The sequence below is a fragment of the Callithrix jacchus genome, chromosome 9 (assembly GCF_049354715.1).
Source record: "Callithrix jacchus isolate 240 chromosome 9, calJac240_pri, whole genome shotgun sequence".
Classification (NCBI taxonomy): domain Eukaryota; kingdom Metazoa; phylum Chordata; class Mammalia; order Primates; family Cebidae; genus Callithrix; species Callithrix jacchus.
Window position 1 is genome coordinate 82,512,157 of NC_133510.1, and position 12,229 is coordinate 82,524,385.

Genomic DNA, 12,229 nt, shown 5'->3' on the forward strand with positions numbered 1-12,229 from the left:
GCCATTCGCAATTGCTACAAAAAGAATAAAATACCTTGGAATACAACTCACAAGGAACGTAAGGGACCTCTTCAAGGAGAACTACAAACCACTGCTCAACGAAATCAGAGAGGACACAAACAGATGGAGAAACATTCCATGTTCATGGTTAGGAAGAATTAATATCGTGAAAATGGCTATACTGCCCAAAGTAATTTACAGAATCAACGCTATCCCCATCAAGCTACCATTGACTTTCTTCACAGAACTGGAAAAAACCACCATGAACTTCATATGGAACCAAAAGAGAGCCCGCATAGCCAAGTCAATTCTAAGCAAAAAGAACACAGCGGGGGGCATCACACTACCGGATTTCAAACTATACTACAAGGCTACAGTAATCAAAACAGCATGGTACTGGTACCAAAACAGAGATATAGACCAATGGAACAAAACAGAGGCACCGGAGGCAACACAACATACATACAACTATACAATCTTTGATAAACCTGACAAAAACAAGCAATGGGGCAAGGATTCCATGTTTAACAAATGGTGTTGGGAAAACTGGCTAGCCATGTGCGGAAAGCAGAAACTGGACCCCTTCCTGACACCTTACACTAAAATTAACTCCAGATGGATTAAAGACTTAAACATAAGACCTGGCACCATAAAAACCCTAGAAGGAAATCTAGGCAAAACTATCCAGGACATAGGAGTAGGCAAGGACTTCATGAACAAAACACCAAGAGCATTGGCAACAAAAGCCAAAATAGACAAATGGGACCTAATGAAACTCCACAGCTTCTGCACGGCAAAAGAAACAGTCACTAGAGTGGATCGGCAACCAACAGAATGGGAAAAAATTTTTGCAGTCTACCCATCTGACAAAGGGCTGATATCCAGAATTTACAAACAACTCAAGCAGATTTACAGGAAAAAAACAAACAAGCCCATTCAAAAGTGGGCAAAGGATATGAACAGATACTTTACGAAAGAAGACATATATGAGGCCAACAATCCTATGAAAAAATGCTCATCGTCACTGGTCATCAGAGAGATGCAAATCAAAACCACATTGAGATACCATCTCACGCCAGTTAGAATGGCGATCATTAAAAAATCTGGAGACAACAGATGCTGGAGAGGATGTGGAGAAAAAGGAACACTTTTACACTGTTGGTGGGAGTGTAAATTAGTTCAACCATTGTGGAAGACAGTGTGGCGATTCCTCAAGGCCTTAGAAATAGAAATTCCATTTGACCCAGCAATCCCATTACTGGGTATATATCCAAAAGACTATAAATCGTTCTACTATAAGGACACATGTACACGAATGTTCATTGCAGCACTGTTTACAATAGCAAAGACCTGGAATCAACCCAAATGCCCATTGATAATAGACTGGATTGGAAAAATGTGGCACATATACACCATGGAATATTATGCAGCAATCAGAAATGATGAGTTCGTGTCGTTTGTAGGGACATGGATGAATCTGGAAAACATCATCCTCAGCAAACTGACACAAGAACAGAAAATGAAACACCGCATATTCTCACTCATAGGTGGGTGATGAAAAATGAGAACACATGGACACAGAAAGGGGAGTACTAAACACTGGGGTCTATTGGGGGGAAAAGGGGAGGGCCAGTGGGAGGGGGAGGTGGGGAGGGATAGCCTGGGGAGAAATGCCAAATGTGGGTGAAGGGGAGAAGAAAAGCAAAGCACACTGCCATGTGTGTACCTACGCAACTGTCTTGCATGCTCTGCTCATGTACCCCAAAACCTATAATCCAATAAAAAATAAAAAAAAAAAAAAAAAAAAAAAGAAATAAATAATAGTATTGAATAAACTGTGATAGTCTATATAATGCAATATTAATACTGACTCAAAATATAGTTATTAAATTTACTCATTAAGACAAAGCTGCTTGTAATATGGTCGATTAAAAATTTGCTATTTTTTGCAGATACTGAATAAATGTAACATGGGTATACTAATATTCTAGAATAAATGTATTTCTATATTTTTTAAACTTCAGAAAATTTCTTGAATCATAATGAACAAAATAAGCCTGCTCCTTAATACAGTTCTATCATAAATTCTCAAGTAAGATATTAGATTCCTTTAACTGAGTATAGTCCCCTAATTTATGTTTTAGGCAAATACATCTGATCTTTCCAGTACTTACAGTACTGTAGAAATTATATGTCTTATATAATTCATTAAGGTTAATCAACTTGATACCTAGATCTAAAGATAACTAGCAGAAAATCTCCCAGATTTGATGTTCCTGGAAAAGAAATTGTAAGAGTTTTCATAGAAACCAGACTGTGAAATAGATTACCTTTTCTTTATTATCCAAAGAAGAGGAAAGTCTGGGACTTGAAGCTGAACGTGTGACACCTGCAGTATCTTTTTCTTTCTGACCCTCTTTTGATGCTGTGATTTCAGCAAGTGCACCATAACTGCCGGTCTTTCTAAGTCCTAACCTCCAAGTTGCAGGAGACTCATCTTTTCTCTCTTCTTCTTTGGGAGAAATTTTTGTAGCTGTAGTTGGAAACTGCGTTTATTTTATTTTTTAAGGAAAAGAAAAAAGAATTTTCAAAACTGATCAGTCCTTAAATTGGAAACAACAAGTTTACAGATAAGATATTTAAAATTATGGTTCACAGTTTCACGATAAAACATTTTTACTAAATAGGTTAATGTCTTAGTAAAAAATGTAAAGATCTAAACATTTTAAAGAAATAGGCCACCTTCCCAGGGGTTAGATTTAAGAAAACACACTACACACTTTATATCACACAGAAAAATTATGATGCAAATACAGAAAACAGAAATGAGCACACCATAAGGACTTAAAACCATGCATCTTTGGAACCAATGTTATGTTGTAACCTAATATAAATTCTTGCACATAGAAATGCCTCACCATAGATTTTTCACCCTTATTGGGCACAAGAACAATGCCAGTTTTGCGCAAGCCCTGCCTCCATGATGCAGGATCTACTGATTCCACCACAGGCATGATAGGAGCAATGAAATCATACTGAAGCCAATTAAAATAAGACAGGTAAAGAGATAAAGATTGAAAGCATGAAAACAGAAAAGGGAAGTTATAAGCAAAAAAATTTTCTTCATTTAAAAATAGTTTTGTAATAAATTAAAGCCCAATAATAGGATACTGATCCAATCTTGAAAAGTCAGTGGAACAAGTTCTAGCTTTAGATTGAGATAATCTGAAAAAAATTTAATAAACTTCTAAAGCAATTAAAGGCATATAGAGTAGATAATATAGAATGTGAGTGAAAAAACTACTGCACTTTAATTTTGTTTTTAATACATTCATATAATCTGGTTAAAAAATTTTATATCCAACACAATCAACAAAAACTAGTAACTGATATTTTCTACTTGTAATACTTAATATTTTTAACCTCACAGCCTTAAATTTACCAATTTCCTCACCAAACATTAAATATTTCAACTATAATAAAAATTAATTTTATGTACAAATATTTATGATGCTATTTTTAGGGCTTTCCAACAACCCTAAAAATGCATAGCTCACATCATCAACTTCACTTATAGAATTTATATATTCAACCACCGTTAACTATAGATTGGTGAATACAGCAATTAACTAGTTGCTACAAGGTATTGATAGGGTATTAATAGTTGTTAAAAAAAAATCCTTTCTTTCATATCTACTGCCAACATTTACTATAATTAGCAGGTTAATAGAGCTTGTTAAGCTTCCATGGTGATGTTTGACGGCCACTTCACAGACAAAACTGTTATAAGATACACTTCTGGTACTTCCAAGTAATGAATTCCTATCAATAGGGTCTAGGCATTCCTCAGTTCCCAAAATGTGCAGTGCTCCAGGGTATCACAACAAAATCACAGGGGCTCTGTAGAATATTTTAAAGTCTTAAGAGAAGCACAGCGACATCTTATAGACACTGCACAAACTGCCATTTTGATCACATTTGCACCAAACTACTTCATGAGGAAACAGGTATTTCTTTACACCAGTGGCACTCTGAAAAAAACCTACCAAATACTATGGGCTCAAATAATCAAGAAAATTTGGGAACTCTAATATTCTGTGCAATATGATAGGTAATGAGACAACTGCTTATTGATTTGTGAGATTATAGGGCTAGACTATAAATGTTAGGCTTTGTGGCTCACAGATAATATTAATATACAAATTTAATGAGTGTGGCTGGACCCAATAAAACTTTAGGGACAATGAAATTTTTTTGATTTTTTTTTTTCCAACCAGTTAAAACCATTCCTTGCTATACAAAAACAGGTAGTAGGCCAGGTGCCAACACCCACATTAGGCCTCCCACCTCCTCAAAAACAAACAAACAAACAAACAAACAGTCTTGAAACAAATGTTTTCTCCTATGTTAAAATGGCCAGAGATCAGATAACATTGACTGTTAATGAATGAAGCTAACATTTAACAAATATTTACTAGTGTGTGACCCTCAACTAAGAACTTCACATGGGTTATCCTGTTTGAACTTTATAACCACCCAATGAAATACTACTATTACTGAATTTTAGAGTTGAGAAAAATGAGGCAGTACTATCAATTTTGAAATGGGCATTTGTTATACTGTAATGGCTGATACACTTCCACTCTGCCCAAAATGAATTTGGATTGACTGCTTTATATGTCTAAAGGCTCCTTTTAATTTTACCTGGTACATAAATAAACCTTCCTGAGGTACTTAACTATACCTCCTCCATGAATCTCTCTTCTTCGGCTTTTTAAAATTTTTTTTCTTTGGACTCTGACCACCCCTTTTCTTGACTGGCTCTATATGTGTACTCCTTTTCTTGACTGGCTGTGTGTGTGTGTGCGCGCACACGCACACACGTGCACGTGTATCTGTGCATGCACGTGTGCATGTTTATACAACTTTCCTTGAGCTAGCCCTTCCAGAGTCCTAGGATCTCTCATACTCTCTCTCTGTATGTGTGTGTGTATGATCTCTCATACTCTTTCTGTGTGTGTGTGTGTGTGTGTGTGTGTGTGTGTGTGTAAAGCACAACTTTCCTTGTGCTGGCCCTTCCAGAGTCTGCTCTCGGATCTCTCCTATTCTTTCCACTTTCTTTTCCTGGGGGTTAGGAGGAGGCTCTTTACTTCCTCAGGCTAAATATTAATTCTAGTTAGCTTATTCTCAAGTGTGTTATTCTCCAGTCCAGTCTCCTAAATTTCCAGTCCTAATTTTTTCTTTACCTGCAGAGTGGACAATCTAGAACTATAACTGAAAACCTGAAACTCACTATGCCTAAAATAAAACACCTTTACTTCCAAACCATCTCTTCTTCAGTGCCCTATTTCTGTTAATGGCACTAAGGTTATCTCTTCAATCTCCTATGTTTGAAACTTCACAATTATGTTAGACTTTCTCTGTCATTTTCCTCCATCCATAAATTATGGGTCAAGTCTCTAAATCTCTTCCTCTCCTATATAAGCCCACAGCTACTTCACTAGTTCATATTCTTATCATTGTGGGCAACTTCAATGACTTTCTAATAAGCCTTTCTCAATCAGCCTCTCATCTTCAAATATATCTGTATACTGCTGTCAGAATAATACTCTAGAAAGAATAATTTTTTCGTGGGATTCTTCAAACATCTTCCATGACTCTCTACTACTTATCGAATAAATTATAAAAGTGTTATCCTAGAAGTGAAGACATCCCACGATGTGGCTCTACTTTTCCTGTTTACTTTGTATATATGCACCCTATAATCAATCAAATGGAAGAATTCATTTTTCCTGCCAAATGATTCCATATTATCTCCACTTGCTCATATTGCTTTTCTTCTCTCCATTTCAACAAGTTATACAGACCCTTCTTCTCTCAGTTGGAGTACTACCTACTTGAAGATTTATCTAAAATGTCCTGATCCTATCACCTTAAGTCAAATATAATTTCTTTTCCTTTTAAATCATGCTACATCTATACATTTCTATTGGAATACTTTATATGCCCACAACACATAGCAGTCTTTTGTTAAATTATTAGCTACTGCACTGAATTCAACTAACCAGCACACTTTATCCCATAAAAATTCTGAATTTTTACCATCAAGTGAAGAAAACACCATTTACATTTTATTGGAATATATACCCATACAGAATAGACAATCTGTTTTTAAGATCCCAACAATACTTATTTTGACTAGAGAGACTTATATAAACTTATTGTTAACAATTTTAACACAAAATCAAACTAATGGTTTTATAGATAACAACTCCACAAATCATCAGCTTGATATTGCTATAGAAATAGTTCTTTAATTTCAGCTGAAGGATTAAAGAATTAAGAAAAGACCATTTAAAGTAAACATAGCTATCTTTCACCATTGTTATCCTGAGTTACTAAAAGAAAATAAGTGAAATTTAAAACTGTTTTGTGTGCTTCTTTTGTGATTTTGCCATGAACACATGTGCACACACACATAGTTTACGTACTGGGGGAGAAAGCTGGAGAACTTAAGATAACCTTGTCTAAATATCAGAAGTGGAGTCATGACTGGGAACCTAAAAATAGGTAGAACTCTTTAATTGCAACAGCTTTTAAGATGCAATTAGAAATTAACAATGTGTTTAAGGACATTTTTATGTTAGGTCACTGAAGTTACAGATAAATTTGAAAAACTTTAAAAACAGTAACATGCTAAATTAGAGTAGATATAGGAGTATAAGTATTACGGAAGATTACAGGTTTTAAAAGTCATACAATACTGAAAAGAAGCCTCCTTCCTCATTAAAAATATTTCAAGCCAGACATGGTGGCTCACACATGTAATCCTAGCACCTTGGGAGGCCGAGGCAGGTGGATCAGCTAAGGTCAGGAGTTTGAGACCAACCTGGCCAACATGATGAAACCCTATCTCTACTAAAAATACAAAAATTAGCTGGGTGGCGGGTGCCAGTAATCCCAACTACTCGGGAGATGAAGGCAGGAGGATCACTTGAACCTAGGAGGTGGAAGCTGTAGTGAGCCGAGATGGCACCATTGCACTCCAGCCTGGGCAACCAGAGCAAAATGTATCTCAAAACAAAACAAAACCAACAAATCTTTCAAAATTTTTACACGATTATTTTTAATAAAATTTAGTTACAAAACTTTAAGAACAAAGAAACAATATAATCTTTAAAGTAAGTTATGGTGCTTGAAACTGAGAATAAAATAATTTCTAAATATGCAAATTCAGAAGCAGATGTTATAGTATTAACTGCAGAATCAAGAGTAATTTTGAATAAGAACTTTTACAACAAAGAGATAATTGGCCTACTATACTAACAGAGGTTATAAAGCATTTTTTTTTCTCAGTTAGGGCATTAGGTATAAATTGAGAAATAAATTGCCATAAATGTCGGCTATACATGAGAAAAAGAAAATTGAACACAGGAAGCTAACTGTAAGCATTTGACTATAGTAGGCAAGGTATTACTTAGCCAAATACCCAAAAGATAGAGAGCCAGTGCCTCTAGGTGGCATACGCCTCTAATCCAACACTTTGGGATGCCGAGGTGGGCAGATCACAAGGTCAGGAGTTCAAGAACAGCCTGGCCAAGATGTTGAAATCCCATCTTCTACTAAAAATACAAAAATTAGCCAGGCGTGGGGGCGTGTGCCTGTAATCCCAGGTATTCAGGAGGCTGAGGCAGGAGAATCGTTTGAACCTGGGAGGCAGAGGTTGCAGTGAGCCAAGTTTGTGCCATTGCACTCCAGCGTGGATGACAGAGCAAGCCTCCAACTCAAAAAAAAAAAAAAAAAGACAGCCAGTTTCTTGCGTAGATATTCCAGGGAGATGGAATTTTGGGGAACTTGTGATAATCTTACAGTCTAAACAGATCAAAAAATGCAGGCACAAATTTAGTACTCACTGAAGAAGTATATGCGTTCTAGAAGTAAAACAAATTTTAAAGTAGTTTATAGTGATGCTAGTTATAGCATAACAGTCTTCAAAATTTTGCAGAAAACCCACTTTTAAAGAATTTCTTATTAAAGCATACATAATTATCATCATATGAATATAAGTTCTAACTGAATTTAAGAAGCCCTCAGTTTTGAAATACATAAAGTAAGATAACTCATTCATACAGTTTCTCAATATTCAAACTGTATACCGATGAAACCCATACATTTCTACCACTAATAATTTATATTACTGCCTTCCTTGGGAACAGTTTTAGAAAAGGATTATTACTAAGAGTAGGAACTCCTTTATTCTGTAGTTTATGATTTCAAAAAGAATCTATATTTTGATCACCTAAAGCCAAATCTAAATGTTGGCAAGACTGACAACATAATAGAAATGCTATGAGCATTAAAAAAAAAAAAATCAGTTCTTAAACTCATGCAAATAATGTCAGATGAACAACAAAATAAGAAGTCCAAAGGCAACTAAACCCAGTATACAATTCAAGTGGACCCCTGATTTTAAAAAACAAACAGCTAGGAAGTCTTGAAGGACAACTGGGAAAATCTGGGTATGCATATTAGTTATTAATAATATAAATAATAAAGTTCCCAAGTGTGATTATTTTGAGAATGAAGGATAATAAGCCTTGTACTAAGGAGATACATACTGACATATTTAGGCATGAAGTGTTATGATGACTGCAATCAATTTTTAAAGGATTTGGTTTAAAAAAAAGTATATGTAGACAGAGAGGGAAATGAGTAAGCTCATCAAAGATAAACGACTGGTGAAGAGAAATCTTTTTTTTTTTTTAAAAAAGAGACTAGTAGGTCAAACGTAAACAAACAAAAACCCTTAATTGTCAATTTGGGTTAAAAGGAGGATAGGTTCCAGTGAAGCTGGAAAATGTAAAGCCTTAAAAATATCAACACACTAACTGGAAAACAGTGCTTCACTGGAGAGAAGAGATGAGAGGGATGGAGAACAGGCAGAGAACAGAAAAAGAAGAGGAAGAAATGAAACTAACATTTTGAAAGCACACTTAGTTGAAAGCACACCCAGGCGGTCTTAAACAACTCTTACAATATTAACTGTATTTCTCTTTATTTTGTTTTGTTATACAAAAGGAAGATAGTAAGTAACTTGCTAAAGGTTGTAACAACTAGTAAGACAGAGTCAGGAGCTCATCTCTGGTTTATCTGACCTCAGAGATCATGCTCCTACTGGCATACCAAAGTTGCCTGCCAAGTGCTTTGTACTATGAGTTCAAAAAATTTAGATTCTAGTTCTCTCATTGACTCATGGTAGTATTTTTTGTAACTTACTTACCCATGTGTGGAATTATCAACATGCACACCTCTACTTAACAGAGATAAAGGACAGAAAACCTGAGCTTCTCAAAATAAAAGTTCAATAGGAAAAACAAAACTAATACAATCTTTTTTAATATTATTAAAATTTTTCTTTCTGCCATTTATTAACTATCAACTATATGAAATATTTGTTAACTACCGACTATAATATCAACAGTAATATCAATTGCAAAAAGGATAAAAAAAAAACATGATTCAGAAGACTCATTCAAATTAGAAATAGATATCTGTATTCTGAAATCTTACATATTTTTGGAACAGACTATAATAATTCAGAATTACTTTAATGAGTTAGTCCAAGTGGTACATAAATAGAACACATGTATTTTCAGCAAATACAATTTTAGCTTACCTTTTTAATAGGTGATGTAGGTGTTGCTTGACCTGATGACACAGTAGGTGTTGTAACAGCTACAGTAGCTGCTTGTGTACTAGAAGTGTTGACATTAGTTACAGAAGCCAGGGGTTTTGTCTTATCTGTTAAAGACAAACAAGAGTCAAGATTCCATAGAAATTTAGTCTCAGTAGCTGGGAAAAAAATCATTTTATATACCATTTTTGTTTAAGATTTTGTTAGCTAAAAGGCTTCCCCACTGTTATTCCTTTTCACAAGAGGGTTTTTCAGGGAGATTCTAGAATTGTCTCAATACATATGCTGAAGTAAATAGTTCAGATAATATGAAAGATACACAACAAAGCTTCTGACAATTAAAAGCACAAATCTGACTTCTGTACTTTAAAATTGAAGAAAATAAAAAGAAATTTAATTAAGATTTAAATTTGAATGCATGAATGCAATGTAACTAAAAATTTAAAAATACCGATGTAATTTTCTAACAGATAAATAGCTATTATTACCGATGTAAAACTGATGGTTCCTCTTTAATCAAAGAAATCTAAAAGTGCTTTTGTCAATAATTACCTCACATTCCTGTCAAACAGTATGGTTAAATGTCCCAAAGAGTACGTCTTCACAGTCCTAAAAAGTCTAAAGTTAAGTGGGCACAATATCATCTTCTTGGGAAATAATCCATCTAACTTTGTAGAGAATCAATCAACAAATAAGTGTCCCCATTTTTCAAGTAGTGTGCTAGGTACTAGGTATGTATCGGCCAATGAAAAGACAAAATACCTTCACTTACAGTCTAAAAGGAGATATAAATAATAAATAAGATAAACCCCATGTACCACCATCCAACTTATTTATTTACTTTGAACAGGGTCTTGTTCTGTTGCTCAGGCTGGGGTGCAGTGGCATGATCTCAGCTCACTGCAGTCTGTTACCCGGCTCAAGTGATCCTCCTACTTCAGACTCTTGAGTAGCTGGGACTACAGGTGTGTGCCACCAAGCCCAATAATTTTTGTATTTGTTGTAGAGCTGGGGCTTCACCATGTTGCCCAGGCTGGTCTTGAACTTGTGAGCTTAAGCCATCCTCCAGATGTGGCCTCCCAAAGTGCTGAGATTACTAGCATGAACCACAACACCCAGCCCCACCTCCCAACTTATTTTGTAAACATTATTAAGATTGTTGTAGTCTTTCTATCAATTTGATTTCAATAAAGAATGAAAAAGTCCTAGAGAAAAAAAAAAAACCTAAAAGCAAAATGTTCTTCTTTTTCTCATTTTCTCAACTACCTTTCACATTTGTAAATTGTTTGAAAGGTAATTAAAACTTATGATTGTACTCATTTTTATCTGCTTTATGAAAAGAGAAAGAACACTGAAGAAAACTGTTTGGCAAATAATTTGTTTTGCAAAATTCCACAAAATAGTTATTTTATGTCAAATAGTTTCCCAAGGAATAACCTTACAAAAAGTAGAAAGAATAAATGGTTTACAAATTGCCAAATTAAGCTGTAACTCTACAGGGAAATGGCTACTTTCTCAAGCTTGCCAAATAAAGTATGATAAAGCCTAGCTAATATTCAAAGAGTGAGAGGAAAGGAACCACACAGAGTTTACATGGATTAATTCTTAAGGCAGAGTCAAATTTTCCTGGCACAACTGACCACTAGCAACAGGAAGAACAAAATTATCATAGTACAATGCTTCAGAGGAATATTTAAAGTTAGCTCAGTGAGAAACTGAGTGGACAGTAATTAGTATGTTTCAATTCCAAACTGGAACAAATACAATGCAACTTGATGGTAATTAATTATATTTAATAGAATACTAGAGTTTTAAGAAAACTATCCAGGTCATACAGCCTGATTTTTCTCATTTTATAATCAAAGAAATTCAACTAAAAGATATCAGAAGATTTGCTAGTTAGTGGTTAAACTGGCCTAAGGTCTCCTGTTTGTTTTAAGTAGCTCCTTGGTGTCTAACACTGAACAGTGAATTGTATACAAACAAGGGCCAATGAAGAAAAATGTAGTTAGCAAAAACCTAGAAATCTTTGAAAGAGATGCCTGGACTTCTAGTTCTTGAATTCTACTACATAAGTAGTAAAAGACTTGAAATTTAAGTTATGAGATCTGAGTGCAAGTCTAGGCTTTCTTGCATACATAGTTCAGTTTTTAATGATATACTTGACTACAGACTGAGAGCTAAGTAATGTCTCCCAGGGAGGAGATTAAACTGCATGAAAATAACTTTGGGCTATAGGTTGATCACAGTGGCTCATGCCTGTAATCCTGGCACTTTCGGAGGCCAAGGTGGGAGGATAGCTTGAGGACAGGAATTCAAGACTAGCCTCAGCAAAACAGTTAACCCTACAAAAAATAAAAATAAAACTAGGTAACTAGGTGTGTGTGGTGACATGTGCCTGTTGTCCCAGCTACTGGAGAAGCTGAGGAGGGAGGATCGCTTGAACCCAGGAGTTTGAGAATAAGGTAAATGTTCTTCAGAACAGAAACATATATTTAATAGAATACTATACAATAGCTAAAAAATAAATTATGT

General features: G+C 35.0%; 1 protein-coding gene across 5 annotated transcripts in view; it reads right to left on the reverse strand.

The window, feature by feature from the left end:
• Positions 1-12,229, reverse strand: part of PPP1R12A (protein phosphatase 1 regulatory subunit 12A) — a 166,163-nt gene that overhangs the window by 43,999 nt on the left and 109,935 nt on the right. For all 5 annotated transcript variants that reach the window (XM_009004286.5, XM_003733810.6, XM_035257105.3 and 2 more), the window contains exons 9-10: positions 9,677-9,801; positions 2,331-2,546 (exon numbers count right to left, since the gene is read on the reverse strand). In XM_009004286.5, coding sequence (XP_009002534.1) covers positions 2,331-2,546; positions 9,677-9,801 — 341 coding nt within the window. The remainder of the gene's footprint in view (positions 1-2,330; positions 2,547-9,676; positions 9,802-12,229) is intronic.